Source organism: Nuphar pumila, chromosome 14 (genome assembly GCF_984573655.1).
Source record: "Nuphar pumila chromosome 14, dmNupPumi1.hap1.1, whole genome shotgun sequence".
Classification (NCBI taxonomy): Eukaryota; Viridiplantae; Streptophyta; class Magnoliopsida; order Nymphaeales; family Nymphaeaceae; genus Nuphar; species Nuphar pumila.
Genome location: NC_143262.1, coordinates 80,541,522 through 80,560,103, shown reverse-complemented (window position 1 = coordinate 80,560,103; position 18,582 = coordinate 80,541,522). Strand labels below are relative to the sequence as shown.

General features: G+C 38.5%; 1 protein-coding gene across 2 annotated transcripts in view; it reads left to right on the top strand.

Moving 5' to 3' along the window:
* Positions 1 to 18,582, top strand: part of LOC149817084 (polyketide cyclase/dehydrase/lipid transporter) — a 48,231-nt gene that overhangs the window by 20,653 nt on the left and 8,996 nt on the right. The window contains exon 7 of one of the 2 annotated variants that reach the window (XM_089986670.1): positions 11,311 to 11,538. The exons of the other annotated variant lie outside the window; for it this stretch is intronic. Within the exon in view, the coding sequence (XP_089842796.1) occupies positions 11,311 to 11,538 (228 nt within the window). The remainder of the gene's footprint in view (positions 1 to 11,310; positions 11,539 to 18,582) is intronic. 2 annotated transcript variants of the gene reach the window in all.

The following is an 18,582-nucleotide window of genomic DNA, read 5'->3' as shown; positions in this document are numbered from 1 at the left end:
TAGCTGTTGCTGCTCGGGTAAGGCAATGAGACGAGGGGTGGGCTCGGTGGTTAGGCCGAGCCCGGCCTGGTCCCAACCTTATGACAGGACCGAGCCTTGCTTGGTCCTTCAACGAGGGGGGGTGACAGAAGGGGTGACATGGGAGTGGACTCAGCCACCCCCTATCGTCTGTCCCTACCATAGCAACAACAACAGCCTATGATTGCTGCTACGGCTGCTGTTGGAATCGAAAAGGAGAAGGAAAAGAAGAGGGGATGTAATATCACGTATTTTCACACTTAGTCATTTTGAGATTTTTTAAAAAATTGGCCAAGTATAGTGAAAAAATCGGTAGATTCTCGATTTTAGGCCGATGCTTTTGAGTCTGGGCTTGGCCCAGGTCTCATCGACAAGGCCTAACGAGCCACTTAATGTGAGAAAAAGTTTTTTTTCAACCTTTAAATTCAAGCGAAATTTGAGCAAAATTCAGGTTATTCTCGTACAAATTCCAGGGCAAAATTCAAGTTATATACTGTTGGATGCGTCTCAAAATTCTGAGCGTGATGATATTTTACTTGTTTGGTTTTGGACTACGGTTAGCCCGAAAATCACATTTTTTTCAAAAAAAGACTGCCTCGACGGGTCGGGTTCGGATTTGGATCAGACTGGATCCAATGCTTTTGATCCAAATTAATATGGATTTGGACTCTATCCAAGACCTATATTAATTAAGAATTGGTCCAGCCGGGGATCCAATTAGTTGTTGGACATGGATTTGGATTTTGGATCCAGATCCAAAACCCATGCCCAACGAAAATTCAACTTTAAATTCACTTTTTATATTTAAACTGAGGTTATTTAGATTTAAAAAGACTCACTGAGGGATAAGGTAACCTCTGAAAGTTTCTAGATATATAATTATTAATAATTAATTATTAATTAATTAATTTTAATTAATTCCAAAATTTAGTTTTAGTTACTAATTGGACTTTTTAAGAGAGTCCTTAAATTGTTGAGAGAGAGGAGATTAAAAGAGTTACAAAAACAAGAAAGACTTTTAAAAAAATAGAAACTTTGAAAAGTCAAGGAAAGAATTTTAAAATTTTTGGAAAGTGAGAGAGTGAGAGTCCCAAAAGGGGAGAGAGCTATCTCTCTCAAGCCCATCTAGAAGGAGCTGGAGAGGGGGGCGTCACCCCCCTTGTGGCCTATATATATATATATATATATATATACTCTAAGAGAGAAAGGGAGAAAGAGAGAAGGAGAGTAAAAGATAAGGAGGAAGAGGAAGATCAAGGAGGAGATCTTTTCATCTCCAACCATTCGGTGTTTTCATCCATCCAGCCTTAGTTTTCTTTCAATCTACAGTTAATGTACGGGTCTTTCTCTTGTTTCAAATGAGAAATAGAGCATGGATTTGAATTTCATGCAAGATTTTAGTGAAAACCCATGAGAAAAGAGTAAATCTGAATATTTACTCTAAGATCCAAGGTTGAAATTAATGTATTTTTTCTTTTTCGAATTTATTTTGGAACAAAAATATGCGTGTAAGTATATATATATATATTTATATATTTAATGTGTCGCAGGTCTAGGGTGCTAATGTTTTGAAAAAAAGAAAAGTGGGTTGCGATCTGCATATAGTTGTATCTTTTTATGCATACTTTCTGTTTATGACCGTTCTTATGTTAAAACAGAATTTTTACCATGCTAGGACGATGAATGGGTATTAATATACATATATGAACATAAAATCTGACTTGCATGAATATTGGCTATATGAATTTGTTATGCATGCATATCCGAAACAGAACTTGACTGGTTTCCTGCACGTTGAAGCTTTATATATACCTTCCTTTTTGTAATGTTGATGGGCTGACTGGCAACCCAACCGAGTCATACTCGGTTGGCCTGTCAGGCCCTGGCAGACCTGCACAGGTTCAGCCTGTGCAGGGTCATTGCAGGAATTTTAAAACCCCAGCCGACTGCCAGTCGGCTGGGTATGCATATATTTTGCCTTTGGGCCGGCTGGCCTGTCAGGCTTGGGCGATCCTGTTTAAGCCTAGTCATTTGTTGGTTGGGCATGGTATAAGAATATATATATATATATATATATATATATATATATATATATATATATATATATATATATATATATATATAATAGTAAAATTTGTAAAGCCCCTTTTAGTGGGTTGGCTGGCAGCCCAGCCGAATCAGTTTCGGCTGGGTTGATTCAGGGTCTGTCAGGCCCAGCCGAACTCGGTTCGGCTGGGTAAGGCAGGGCCTGTCAGGCCGAGCCGAACTCGGTTCGGTTGGGGCTGGGCCAGGCAACTGTGCTATTACGAGAAAAGAAACAGGAAACACTTTTAAACAAAAAATTTATTTTCCGTTTCCTTATGTTAAGCAATTAGGGCCTCAGCGGACCCACTGTCGGCTGGGCTATTTTGGCCAAGTCAGCCCCAACCGTCTGGGTCGGCTTGGCAGAGGGCCTGATCCAGCCGACTGAGTCGGCTGGGTGGGTTTGACAGTGTACCAGACCCAGCCGGCTGGGTCGGCTAAGTCATTTGTCTACAAATGCTTTTTTGTTAAAGACAATAACAATGCTTGTCATTCTTTTGACATTAATTGTAGAGACTTTTGACTAAATAATGTGGATTGTTACGTAATCGAATCTTTTAGTTCATGCATATTACTTATACATGTGTAGCTTGTATAAAACCTAGTTTGGCATGTAAATTTCAAGAATTACTAATTGTATTAGACTTGGCTTTATGCATGCAAAAGAATGAAATTTTCATATGCTTAGACTTGATATATTATGCTGAATCAAAGCATTATTGCAAGGTTATTTTCTTGTGTTGTGCATGTGCATACATTAAATTGATGTGTTTTGGCACGTGCACCATTGTATGATTGTTCACTTGTTTTCTTTGAGAAAGTTTATGAATGGAAGCATGTAAATGACATGATTATGTGAACACGTGCATATGAATATTGTTGTTCATGCACATCCCTAAATTAGCATATATGATTGTGCATTGAAAAGCATGTGAAAAGAATGCATAAGTGGCATGTTCTTTGTGATTTTTGCATATGGATGCATCAATGATCAGAAAAGGATCATGGTAGGTTGTTGCTCATTGTGCTAGTTGTTTATGCATAGCAAAAACCAAACTTGATATTATTGTTCTAATTGCACTGTTCCATGTTGGCATGGGTTGTGGTCCCGTTATGAGATTTGCATGTTGATTTGCGAATCTGTGTTATTAATTTTGCATGATGATTTGCAAAATAAAGAAGTTAAATTAATAACAAGATAAAAGAAGATAACAGTGTAATCTACGCTTTCTTGATGTTTCTTCTTTAATATGAGAATCCTGAACTTTGCAGTTTTGGAGAAGCGTGAGGATACTAAAACTTCATGTACGTTGTTATGCCCATGAACCCGATATTGATGTTCACTTCTTGACCACAGTTTTAGGGAGATTTCGCCACTTTGCCTAGGGGTGGTGTGTAGACACAACTGTTGTTTTGGTATACCAAGAAAGTGGCATTATGGTTGTTAATTTTCATAGTGTCCCAGCATTAGATATTGATTTCTAATGTTCCGATGGATGGTGTTGATTCCTGATATCGGTCAAGGGCTAATTGTGAAACTTAGTAATAAAATACAAGTTATGTGTTAAGCTACAACTGAGAATCTAGCTTGACCTCGAAAATTGTTTACCCGTTTTAATTATCCGTGGGCAACAGTAATAAAAAGAGGAACTAAAGTTTGCGTGCATTTAATAAGTACATGCATATAAAAGAAACATTTGATAAAAGATAATAATTTATTCATGTATGTGCACTGAAATCATGCATATTCGTGTTATGCATTAGATCTTGCATGACCTCGAAAATTGTTTACCCGTTTTAATTATCCGCGGGCAACAGTAATAAAAAGATGAACTAAAGTTTGCGTGCATTTAATAAGTATATGCATATAAAAGAAACATTTGATAAAAGATAATAATTTATTCATGCATGTGCACTGAAATCATGCATATTCGTGTTATGCATTAGATCTTGCATATTTACTTGTTTCCGTACTTGTGCTAAATTAATAGTTGTATGATATATGTTTTCTATTGCATGATAAATTTTCTCTATTACTTAATTGATGTTTCCTATTGCTTAATAATTATTTTCTAATGCTTAAATGATTATTTGGATTATGAATTTGTCATAGTTGCATCTCTCTAAAATATTGCAGTATTCTTATTTATGTTCTTTTTACTTATTTGATTCATTAGAGGGACCTGTACACATGATGTTTTATTCTGACACTCTTACTTTTGTGTTTTTTACAGCCTTTGAGGTCGAGTGAGGGAAACTGCTATTGCGAAGAGCCACAAGGGCTGCATGACTACTTGACAGATTCTTTTTAGGACAACGTGGCTCTACCTTTTACTTTATTATATTCATTTGCTTTTGTTTTTAGACTATATGAATTCAATTAATAAAGTTGGTTTGGTTTGGATGATGGTAGTATAAGTTCCCTTGTGGATGTGGATATGTTATAACTGTAAAGGTCCCGGGTATCCAGGAATGTTGCCGCAATTATTTAAAAAAAAAAATTGCCACTTTTTAATGGGTATGAGTTGGGGTCGTTACATGGAAGGGTGTTCGGCACCCTCCCTCATGGCGAGCTAGAGTGGAGGAAGGAGAGGGTGCCGACCCTCTCTCCTAGTTGGATTGTCGACTAGAGAAAACAACAGGGAGGTGGGTTGCGGCTTCAGCCGCCTCACTTGGTCAGCAAGAGAAAAAAAAAGAGAGGGGAGGGTGCCGAGCATCCTCTCTCCTGGCAAGCCAGAGCCACCAATGGTGGCTCTGGTTTGCTAGCGATAAATAGGGAAGAGGAGGGAGGAAAGGGTGGTCGACACCCTCCCTCTCAGCGAGGTCTAGTCTGTCGGCGACTGTCAGGGAAAAAGAGGCGGCATCTGAGTGGTGCCGCCACCTCTGAAAAAGGAACAACGGGACCCGAGTGGTGTCGCTACTTCCAACAGGGCGGCAACACCGAGCGATGCTGCCACCACTGAGAAAAAGAGGAAAGAAAAAAGTGGGGAGGATCTAAGAAAGAGAGAGAGGGTTCGGTTGGCTCTCGTGAACTACGAGAGGCAAGAGAGAGAGGGTTCTGGTGGCTCCCGTGAACCACGAGAGGCAAGAGAGAGATGACAAAGGGAGAGAGACAAAGATAGTGAAAGAGAGAGGAGGGGGGATCATACCTGAGGGAGAGAGACGGTGTCGGGGCCAGGTGCACTGGCGAGAGGGGGAAAGAGGGAAATAGAGAGGCGGAAGGTGAGCAAGGGGTTTCAACGAGGAGAAAGAGATGAGAGGGGGTGTCAGGTTGCGCCGACGAGGGGTGAGCAGGGGCTCCGGTGAGGAGCAAGGACGAGGCATCGAGGTCTCCGTCAAGGGGGTGTCAGGGGCTCGGTGGTGAGCAGGGGTGGCTCATGGAAGAATCGGGAGGGGGTTCTGGTTTTGTAAAAAGACCCCCCCTCTGTGGGGGTTTAAATAGACCACGTAGGGCATGGTTGCGACCCGGATCCGGTCGGATTCAAACAAGAATTTTTTTTTGAGAAAAAGCTCGTCTTATAGTGTTTTAGCCCATTGTTGGTGTTGTGATTGTACTCTTGATCTAGTTGTTGATACACTTGATTTTTGAGTATCATTATATGTAGACAAGATATGTTTATTCACACCTTTGTGTGTGATTCTAGCCCATTATTGACATTATACTCTTGATCTAGTCGTTGATACACTTGATTTTTTGTGTCATTACATGTAGACAATAGATGTTTATTCACACCTTCATGTGTGATTTTAGCCCATCGTTGGCATTATACTCTTGATCTAGTTGTTGATACACTTGATTTTTTAGTGTCATTATATGTAGACAAGTTGTTTATTCACACCTTCGTGTGTGATTTTAGACCATTGTTGGCATTATGCTCTTGTTGTAGTCGTTGATACACTTGTTTTTAAGTGTCATTATATGTAGATAAGAGATGTTTATACACACCGTGTGTGTCTTTGGCCCTTTAGTGACATTATGTCTATGCTCTTGTTGTAGTCGTTGATACACTTGATTTTTGAGGTTTGGAGGCTTAGTGAGGTGATTGCTTGTGGTGGTCAAACTATTGTTGAAGTTTGCAAGATATCACTTCTTGATATTTGTGAGAATTTAAATCTCTTCATATTTTTCGCAAATTGGTGTTGATTTGCAAATATCATTCTCTTTGTTACGTGAGATTTTTAAAATCTCTCTTTAAAATTTTTAAACTTTTACTTGTTTTTATGGAAGATGTTTATAGATAAAAACTTCAAGCATTTTATATACTTATGATAATCATATTCTTTATATTGTGAGCCTTCTTTTGTGTGCCCCTTTGTGGGTTTTTATGCATAATTGTTTATCTCTTCTTGATGATTCATATGTCCGTTAATGATCAAATTTTTTATGATCAATGTTATGCCTTCTTGAAAAATATGTTGATTTTAAGATTATGGTTTAATTTCATAAAAATTTATCCTTGAGGAATATTCCTCTTATCTTTCTTAATGATTATCTAAAAAAAATTGTTACTACTTTGTTTGAAAAAATCTACTTAAGTGTTATTCTTGTTTTTAAAATATATTGGTTTTAAAACTTTATAACTATTGGGTTAGGATATTTTCCTTGTATAGTTGAAATTATATCAGGTTGTGGGTGTTGGGGTTTCTCTTTCGACTGTATCATCCCACCTTGAGATCAGAGAGGATGTGCAAGGCCTGGGTAATAAAATACAAGTTGACTGAATATACCCTTAGGCCAAGCCTTTAATTCGTATATCTATGTCGCAGCCGCTTGACTATTGTTGCTTGAACCACCAGTTTCGTCAGTACAACCACCTCCATAGCCATCAACTACCATTTGTTGATGCCTCCATTGTGGCCTCCCTCTTTCCACCAATCGAACCATCACCACTACAGCTCCTTCCACACCACTGCCACCATATCTGCCACCAACCATCACCAAACCCAACATCGACAGCCTCCCTGCCGCCTCCACTGTCACCACCATCTAGTTGCCACCTTGTTCGCCATTGCCACCATTCACCTTCCTAGTCGACACACCTCTGTTACCCCACTGTTGCCTTGTCGTGCGCAGGCCACATCGTCGGCTTCCTCCTTCCCTTCTGATTTTGGTAGGCGCAGTTGGTGCTAGCCCAGCCAATGCCACCCCTGCAGTTAGCCTCTTCGCTGCCACTCGACGCCAACAAGCTGTCGGTAGTGCCACTGCTCCAGCCAACGGGTCCTCGGCTCAGCCGAGCATCGGAGGAACCACTTCCTTCGCTTGTATTTTGCCGAACCATGGCTCGGCCCAATCCGAGCACTGCCCAATCTGGTTTCCTTTGCCTTCCCTTGTGTTTTTGGTGGGATTGCTCACATATTTGTCGTTGGACCATCGGCGTACACAATCCATGACACACTATCGAAGAGGATCCCTAAGGCTATTTTGGGATTTCTCCATTTCTCATAAGATCACATGCACTTCGAGGTGGGTTTATGATAACATATGTGCGTAGTTTTAGGTTTCTTGAAATACGTGGATTTTCATATTTGCATAGTTAAAAATTTATATATATATATATGTGGTTTCAAAAATTATTCATGTTGCATATTTTTCGAAAAATGTATATTTATGAAACCATTAGATTTTATGAGCAAAAATATGTGTATAAAAACTTTCAAAATTATCCATATGGGAATATCTCAAATATGTTTTCAATAAAGACATATATGTTCAAGCTTTAAAGCATATTCACGTATTTTGAATTTTTACGAACATGCACCTATGAGTGTATTTCAGAATTTACGATACATGTTAGCATGATGTTTATGCTTATGATGAAATGCATATTGAATGATGTATGTATGTATCAAATAAATATTCATTATGAAAAATATGTTATGAAATTATTATATCTCGAGCCTAGATGAGTGGCTCCTGACCTTGTACACAGTCAACTGGACCGATATGTGATAGTACTCCAAATGGGTGGCTGAAAGCCTTATGATAAAGTTAATTGAAAGCATATGTGCATATGCTTGGTAGAGATTGTTGAAGCTGTAAAAGATTAATTATTATTTAAAGCTTGTATATCAAGAGAGTTAATCAAATGATAAAGAATATGTATAATAATCATGTATGTCAAGAGAGTTAATTAAATGATAAAGAATATGTATAATAATTCTAATTTGATGGGGAGTGTTAAGTTGTATATATATATATATATATATATATATGTATGTATATATATTATTTATAATAATGTAATAGGTAAATATCCTCTAGGTGTATTTTCGTCTTTTCACTAGTCATGTAATAGTTTGTGCACATTAGGGGCAGAGTAGTCTTTTATTTATTTTTTGTACAAACTAGATATTTGGTTTGTAGTTGAGGGCATAGTGGTTAAAACCACAAAGTTGTTGGGACCTCCCCAACGGCTCCATTTCTAGCCATTGGGGAGTGTCCCAAGGGCTCTATGGCTCCTTTGTGTGTATAAATAGGGGTGTTCCTCCTCCTTGTAACTTCTCTCAAGCATTTATGCTCAATAAAGATGAATATTTTTTATATTTTGTATTTATATGCATTTAGTTCTTGTATTGTTGCCCCTTAATGGTTATTGTTTTGTGCTAGTGGACTTGTGCTTATGCACATTGTGTTACGATCTTGTAAGCCCTTAATGGCATTGATTTGTGCTTATGCACTTTTGTGATCACAATCTTGTAAAGCCCTTAGTGACATTGTTTTTGTATTTTTCGCTATTTAATTACATCCCTATCCCTCACTTTTTAAAAAGGAGTTGACACCCCCTCTTGCCTTTCTTCTCCTTCTTCCAAATTGGCCCCTCATGGGCTTCACTAGCTTAACTCTCTTTCATTTTGGTGTGTACATGTCTTTTGATTTTTCTTCTTGGAGAGGAGCCATATGATCTGTCACATCACCTCCTTGGGCCTCATTTTGTCTTGGGAATACCCCTTGACTTGATGAGGGCATCGTTTGGATCTTGGAGTAACGGTTTTGACGTCAACTCTGGATCTAGGACCACAATAATAACTTTGTGAATGTTTCAATTTTATGGGCAAAGGCCAAAAAAAAGGATATGGTTACACTCAAGTTTTACTTGTTCCCATGAGCTTTCCATTGGAGTACTTTGTCTCTCTCTACACCCCTAGCGTGGTTGGATCCAATTGGATATAGATCTTTATAGATCAAGTCCAGGCATCACTCAATAACCACCAGCTCGCTCTCATAATTGGATCAGGTTTTGATTTTTTTCGTTGATTAATCCAATTTTCAGGTTCAATGTAAGTCAGACCTAAGTTTTATTTGACCAAGTTTTGATCCATTATGGCAATTTGTGATCCACAACCTACACAAACCTTTCCTGACCCCCCAAGACACATGCATATTCTATTGAAATCACTGATGAAGAAACACCTGGATATAATAAATTTTCTTGCACTAGTTGCTAACCTTACTTCTAGTGATAGGATAAAACACAATTTTTCTTTAGGCAAAAGAGAAGTATTATTAAATAACAATAAAAGGAAAAAAGGATGACGAGAAGTCACCCAATACAAAGCAAAGGATATGCAAGTTGTATTCAAATTGATTGTCATAAGTTATATTTACAAAAGACTATCCAAAGCATAACACATTTTATGTGTAGGTTGTACTTGTTTAGAAATGATGTACAACTTGAGAGGAAGTTATGGATTAGCATCTAATGAGGGGTATCTTGTAATTCAAGTTATAATAAGCTGAACTGATGACAATATTATAAACATTAAATATGTGATAACCGTTTGTCTATAACTCAATGTGGTTTTTTGTATGAGTACATGCTAATGTAAATCTTACCAATTGGGAATAGTAGGGGAGCTAAATCTTCCCCTAAAGCCATCACCCCTAATTTTTTTCTTATGCAAGAAATCAGATTATCAGAGACAGGTCTATATAGATCATTGTTGTTGGACTTATGTTGGACACTAACCATTTCTGAACAGCTTGTAGTCATATGTGTGAATCTCATATTATTTGACAATCCTCAAATCTCTCTTAATCATCCAGTCCAGCAGCTGGCACTGTTTGTTGCCTGAACTTTGTGTAATGAATCAAGAGACTTCAATCACGAGCAAAGTGTCCACCAAGGATCAAAATGGACAAGCACAAAAGTGGCCTCTAAGAGCACACTCACAAAACCCACAAAGGGCACACACAAGAAGGCTCACAAATGTAAAAAATATTAATTTATTAATAACCAAATATGCAAAAAAGCATACATAGAATGAGGGGTCTCACACCCTTTTATATACACACAATGGGATCCAAAATAGACGTTGGAGCTAGTCCAACGGCTATATTTCTAGCCATTGGACTAGCCCCAACGGCTAGTCAAATCTAGTCAACTTTATGTTGACTAGTCAAAAAGACTAAAACAAATACAAAAAAGTTTACAAAAAATATTGTAAATATATTACACACACATATATGTATATAATATGTATACATACATAGGTATGTATACGTATAGATACTTGTATACATTATATGTATATACAATTTAAATTTTAACACTTTTGTGGGATGGTCTGAACTCATGTGTGATGCGATCAATTTTATTTTAGACATGTGAGTTATATGTGTCAAAGCACCATGTTTTGTCTTTGTAAAATTCCAAAAGATTTAAGGCATGTTTGCAATGCCCTGTGACTCTTGGATTTTCTCAAGATCATCCTGTGATTGTAAATCACAATTGCAACACTTTCTCAAGGTTAATTTTTTTTATGACGAGAACCCTCACCGAAGCGAGGAAAACCATGGATGGGACCCCACAACCACCCTGCTTTTTCAAGGTTGATGAAACATGAAAAAAGTATAACTTGTGGTTGTGATTGCCAGCTGTAATTGTTCTTGCCTTGAATCTTGTGAAAGTTGGTCACAAGATTGGCCAACAATCACAGCTTCTACTTTCTTAGCTGTGATTGTTCATTCCCACATGCAACCAAAGCAAACATGCCCTTAGTGAAATTGCATGTGAATGTGTTTCTATTGCATAATATTAGTTTGAGCCTGATATTAATACTATGTTAAGGTCTATCTCATGAAGTGTATGGATTCTTCTACACAGAAGTCATATTATGGTTTGCCTGTGCTTGACTTCCTTTTTTCATAACCTTATGTTTTTATTCTGGATCTTTGTGACATTGGCTTTTCTCTATCTGAGTGTTCTTTAGGAAGGATGCAAGGGCTTGCTGTACATGGTGCTTCATGCACGAGTTGTTCTGGATCTTTGTGAAATGTTTGAGCAGGAGGTTAGTTTTAAGCAAGTTGAAGGAGACTTTGACTCATTTCAAGGGAAATGGATTCTTGAGCAACTTGGGAATCAGCATACATTGCTCAAGTATGTGATTGAGTCGAAAATGCAGAAAAATTCATTCCTTTCAGAGGCCATTGTTGAAGAGGTACAACGATCACATGTTCTGCCTTCTTATATGTAGAATGTACCTGAGACTGTGCACCAGTGTGCACACACACATATTGATGACTTATACACAGAAATGACTGCTTATATGCACGTGCGCACATTCTTCACAACATAATTTACACTGGGAAAAGATTGCAAGAATGATAATGAAAGCATTCAAGTGGAAGAATATAGTGATTTGAAGATTCTGAAGACTGATAGGAGATCTATGAGTTATCAGATATGGTTGCTTTAGTACAATAAAGTAGTGACTGCTTCAAAAAATTCTGAGCTGTAGGTTTGATAAAAATCATTTTTTTTAATGTTCACTATTCTATTTTCAGGCTGTTGTGTATTGTCGTGTATTTTTCACACCTAGTTAAATTTGAGACTCTCGAAAATTTGGCTAAGTCTGGAAGAAAAATCGTTTGAGCCTCAATTTTTTAATCGATGCTTTTGAGTCTGGGTTTGACCCAGGTCTCATTTTCTAGGTCTAAACGAGCCAATCGAAATGTGAGAACAAGTTTTATTTTTGACCTTTAAATTCAAGCGAATTTCGGGTTATTTTTGGGCGAATTTCAGAAGTGAAATTCGAGTTATATATCGTTAGATGCGTCTCAAAATTCTGAGTGTAATGATATTTTATTTTCTTCGATTCGGGCTGCGGTTGGCCTGAAAATCACATTTTTTCAAAAATTGAGCAGTTTGTCGGTTCGGATCCGAACTTGGATCAGACCGGATCTGATGGATTTGATCCAAATTAATATAGATTTGGACTCTATCCAAGACCCATATTAATCTGGATTTGATCCGGTTCAAGACCCATTTGGATTTTTTGAGATGAATTTGGATCTTGGATTCGGATCCCGATCCAAACTCATACCCAATGATTTTTTCAACTTTAAATTCGTCAAAGACCTTTAAATTGGGGTTTATTAATGTTTATAAGCCTCCTAGGTTGATTTGGTAATTTTTGAAAGCTTCTGAAAATTTATTTATTTTTTTATATTAAATAAATAATTAATTAATTAATTTAATGCAATTCCGAAAATTTATTTTGAGGTTTGTTTAGGACTCTTGAGAGAGCCCTTAAACATTTCTAGAAACATCTAAGAAGGTTTGAGAATTAAGGAGTTCCAAATAAAACAAAATGTTGAAAAATTCAAACTTTAAGAGTTCCGAAATTTTTGGAACTCTAGGAGAGAAGAGAGTTACAGCTGGGGCTGCACTCTCTTCTCCAGCCCACCTAGAGCCCTATAAATAGATCAAAAAAAAAAGAGAAGAGAGAGAAAAGCAAGGGAAGAAAGAAAAGAGAGAGAAAAAGAGAGAAAGAGGGAAAAGGAGAGGAAAAGAGAGGAAGCAAAAGAAGGGGAGGAGATCCTATCTTCTCCAGCCATCCATCCGCGTTCTATCATTGTTTTCTTCGTTTTATATACATGGTACGGGTTCCTCTTTTGTTTCGAATGAGAAAAAGAGCATGGATTTGTATTCCATGCAATATTTTCGATAAAAATCCATGAGAAAGAATAAATCTGGATATTTACTCTAAGATTCATGGTGGAAATCAAAGTATTTCTTTCTTTTCGAATTTATTTTGGAGCAAAAAATATGCACGGAAGCCTATATATATATATATATATATATATATATATATATATATATATATATATATATATATAAAGGTAGTGCGGATCTAGGGTGACGATGTCTTGAAAAGCAAGGTGCATTGTGATTTTTGCATGTAGACATTCTTTTTACGCATATTTGCTGTCCATGATGTTTTTATATTAAACCAGAATTTTTACCTTGATATAACGGTATGTTTAAAAGCATATTTCATGACAAACGATTGTGTAATGGGGTTATGTAAAGGCTGATTAAAAAAAAACAATGTGTGCATGCGTATTTGCAAGTTATTTGCTCATCTGTGTTTACCAAATGAAAGTCTGCATACGTGTGCCTGTGAATGGGTATGTATAACCATGGTCTGAACTTGGCATCTTGTTTTGGCCCAACCATTCGTTGGCTGGGCAGGATGTTCATTAGGTAAACCAATGAAAAAAAAAACTGAAGGCTGCAGTGTGTGCCTGGCAGCCCAACCGAGCTGGGCTCGGTTGGGGTAGGTCTCGGCCTTGCCAGGTCAGCCTGTCGGCAGGCCTGGCAGACCTGCCAGGCTAGCCATTCAGCTGCCAGGCCTGGCAGTCACTGCCAGGCCAGCCACACGGTGTAAGAAAGGAGCCCTTGTTCTTCAGCACAGGCCTGTCATCGAGAGAGAGAGAGAGAGAGAGAGAGAGAGAGAGAGAGAGAGAGAGAGAGAAGGGCAGTCGATCATGACTGCACCTCTCATTCTATTAATGTATTAAGTGTGTAAAACTAGGGTACGAAAATACCCCTTAATAGAATGTTAATTTACATTATACACTAATTGGGTCTGGACCCGATCCATTATATAAATGGATCGGGACAGACATATACATAATGACGATAATGACGTCTTCTTTTCAGCCTCCCTCAAGTTGTGCATGGTGCTGAACCATGAACAACTTGTTTTTCAGAAACCAAAATCTATCCTTTGTCAACCCTTTAGCGAGGATGTCAACAACTTGTTCTTCAGTTGGCACATACATAGACTCAATCTCTTTGTCTTCAACCTTTTTTCTAATAAAATGTTGATCTATTTCAATGAGCTTTGCTCGACTATGGTGGATGGGATTGAAGGACATGTTGATGGCACTTTGATTGTCACACAACAACAATGACCGAGCAATCGGTTCTCCCATTTCTGTCAGGAGATGTCTTATCCATGTACCCTCGACCGTGGCAGTGGCCATCGATTTGTATTCAGCCTCAGTGCTTGATCTAGCAACCGCCTTTTGTTTTCTACTGCTCCAGGATACCAAGTTTGACCCAATGAAGCTGCAATAACCAGATACTGATCGTCGTTCGTCTGGATCACCCGCCCAATCAGCATCAGCATAAGTGACGATCTCATGGCCCTCATGGCCTCCGCCTGGATCTAATTCTCTTTTCTTGTATACCAGCCCATCACCAACTGTACCCTTCAGGTAGCGAAGTATACGTTTGACTGCCTCCATATGTGACATACGAGGTTCATGCATAAACTCGGATACCTGATTAACCGAATATACTATGTCAGGTCTAGTAAAAGTCAGGTATTGCAACATGCCAACTAAGCTGCGATACTTAGTGGGATCTCCATATATATCCCCTTCCTTTGAACTCAATTTCTGATGAATGACACTTGGAGTTGTTAACGACTTACAATCTGCCATGCCTGCTCTGCCGAGAATGTCCAACGTATATTTGTGTTGAGTAAGGGTGAGTGTATCATTTCTTTTATCAACTTCTACCTCAAGAAAATATCGCAGCTCTCCCAAATCTTTCATCTTAAATCTCTGATTTAATAACTTCTTCACCTGCTCAATGTGACTTTTACAGTTCCCTGTGATGATGATGTCATCTACATATATTAACAGAAGAGTAGTGACTCCTTGTTCATTGTGAATAAATAATGAGTGATCCAGAAGGGACCGAGAGAAGCCATGCCATTGTATTTCTAGAGAAAAACTGTCGAACCAGGAACGAGAAGCTTGTTTTAAACCATAGAGTGCTCTCTTTAACTTGCATACATATTTTTTGGCGTCTCGTTCTGCATATCCAGTGGGTTGTTCCATGTAGACCTCTTCTTTTAAATCCCCGTGCAGAAATGCATTTTTTACATCCAGCTGACTCAATGTCCATCCATGTTTAATGGCTAGACTTAACACAATGCGAATGGTCCCCATTTTAACTACAGGACTAAAGGTTTCATCAAAGTCTTGGCCTTCCTCTTGTGTGAATCCCTTGGCTACAAGTCTAGCCTTGTACCTTTCGATGCTCCCGTCTGGTTTATACTTTATCTTGTACACCCATTTTGACCCAACAACATTTCTGTTTAGTGGTCTAGGTACAGTCTCCCATGTCCCACATTCATGTAAGGCCTCCATTTCTTCATTCATTGCTTCTACCCATCTTCTAGAGCTCGCAGCTTGATAGAACATGAGAGGCTCATCCTCTTTACTTATGGATGTCAAGAATAACTGAAAATCCAATGAATTTTTTTTATAACTTACCCACCTGTCAAGCGGATGTCGAATCCGTGAGGATCTTCTGATATCCATCATCTGCGAAGCGGATGATCCAGATGGATCCGTATTCGTACAAGAAATGAATGAGGGCTTTTTCTCTCGTCGGGTGTACACAATACCCTTATACCTTGTTGGCTCCAAGTCATGTGTAACAGTCTCCTCCGTTTGAGTCTCATTGGCTGATTCCTCATGTGTCTCCTTCTGACTGCAATTTTCTGGACAGTCTACTTTACCATTGGAAAAGAGTTCTGAATTTAACCATGGGTAGTATACCTCAATGCTGGAGCTTGAGTTATCAACATGAAGGGTTGAATTAGCATCCTGATCATCAAAGTTCATTTCATCGAAAATTACATTCCTTGATATTTTGACACGCTTACTCAGGGGATCATAGCACCTGTACCCTTTGTAGTCTTCTGCATATCCTATAAACCTGCATTTTAAGGCCTTATCTTGGAACTTGTGCCTGAGTGAGCTGTCAATGTGAACATAGCAAACATACCCAAACACACGTAATTCATGATAATCAGGTTGTATGCCAAAAAGAGAGAAGTATGGTGACTTATTTTCTAAGATACTCATGAGCAATCGATTTATCACATGAACTGTGGAGTGGAAGGCCTCAGTCCATAATGATACAGGGAGATTGCTCCCGTGCATCATGCTCATTGCAGTCTCAACAATATGTCAATGCTTCCTCTCAGCAATCCCATTTTGTTGAGGTGTATGCGGGCAAGATACTCTTCTCTTTATCCCATTATGTTGAAGGAAACTAACAAAGTCACTCGAGGAGAATTCACCTCCTCCATCACACTGGAAATTGAGAATGTTGGTAGAGAAATGATTTTGAACAAAAGAATGAAATCTTTGAAACAATCCAAAGACTTCTGATTTGTGCTTCATAAAAAATATCCAAGTATAACGTGAGTAACTATCAATGAAAATAAGATAGTATTTACTGCTAGAAAGAGAAGTAATTGAGGCAGGACCCCAGACATCTGAACAAATGACCTCAAATGGCCTTGAAGCTCTTTTATTAATAGAAGCAAAAGGTAAAGCATGACTCTTACATAAATGACAACTAAAACACTTTGTATCAACGACTTCTGAACTCGGACTGGACTTAGGAATAAGATTATTCAAGACAAGTTTTTCAATAAAATGGCGACCACAATGGCCAAGACGACTATGCCAAAGTCTTGGCTTATTACTTTCAGAAATAGTAAATATAAAATCAGGATAAAAAATTTGACGTTGGTGAGGCTTCAAGGATAAATAGTTGGAATGAATGGAGGAAGGATCTTCTTGAAAGATGTACATGTTGCCCCATCATTTTCCTTCAGCGAATGTCTTCCTCGTGCGAAGATCCTTGACATAAATAGAAGAGGGAGTAAATTCAACTGAAGCATTAGCATCATCAACAAGTTTTGAGACAGAAACAATGTTCTTTTGAATATTAAGCACATGGATGACACTTGGAAGTTTAAGAGAGGACTTTAACATGTGTATAATGGCATTTCCAGTATGTGAGATTGCATGATGAGATCCATCTCCTGTGACTATGCTATTCTTACCAACATAAGGAGTAAGAGTCAAGAGTTTACCTACATCACCCATAACATGAGTAGCTGCTCCGGAGTCGACATACCAAATTCCTTTGTCATTTTGCTTCATATTCAATCCTGCCAAGGCTGCCAACAGCAACTCCTTTACTTCTCCATCCTTCCTAGCCTCTGCTTGTGGAGCTTTCTCTTTGTTTTGAGGATTAAACCAACAATTTGCTTTAATGTGCCCTTTCTTGTTGCATAGGAAACAGGTGGGAATGGGTCTTTGTCTCTGTATATTGGGTGTTGGAAGTATGCCACGACCTCCATAGGTATTTCTCCCTTGGCCTCATTTTCCTCGAAAAGAATTTCTTCGTCCTCGACCATAACTCATTCCCATAGCCAGCACATCTTGTGTTCCTGAATACCCATGAGAATCTTCAGAAGATCCTTTCAGAGTCATCTCATATTGCAATAATTTCGCACGAAGATCTTCAAACTTTGGAAGTTCTGGTAAACATAGTAAGGTTGTCGTCATAACATGATAGTCTGGCCCCAATTCACTCAAGGTTTGTTGTACTTTATCTTTTTCACTGACAAGACACCCAACAACAGCCAGCTGGTCTGTGATGCCTTTCATTTTATTCAGGTATTCCATAATAGACATGGAATCTTTCTTCAGCATTTGAAACTCTAGCTTAAGAAACATAATTCTTGCCTCAGAAATTTGTGAATATGTTTGAACTAACGTATCCCATAGTTCCTTTGCCGAACAATCATCAGGAAGAGCAATAAGGACCTCCTGTGAGAGAGTTGAAGTGATGTATGCCACTAGCGATTGATCCCTCTTCATCCAAGCAACATATTCTGGATTCTTGTGAAGAACAACAGATTGTTCTCCTTTATCGTCCACTTTTTCCTGCGAAAAGAATTCTGGAGGCGGTGGAACCGATCCATCCAGATGACCATAGAGGTCCTGACTCTTTATAAATGGGATGATCTGTCTTTTCTAGGTTAAGAAATTACAATTATTCAGTTTTTCAGAGACTAGTTGACCGAGAAAACTTGAGGACAGACATGATTGCGCATGAGTAAAATCCATTTGAGGGAAAACCTGAACTGACACTTAGGTATGAAAAACAAAACAGAGGGCTCGACTAACAGAACACTCGGCTGATAGATGATAGATGATAGATGATAGATGACAGATGACAGATGACAGATGACAGAACACTCGGCTAACAGAACACTAGGCTGACAGATGAGAGAAAACAGATGACAAACGAGAGAAAACAAGGTCACGTGGTTAGCAGGTGATACTCGGCAGGCTGATACACCAGGTGATATCAG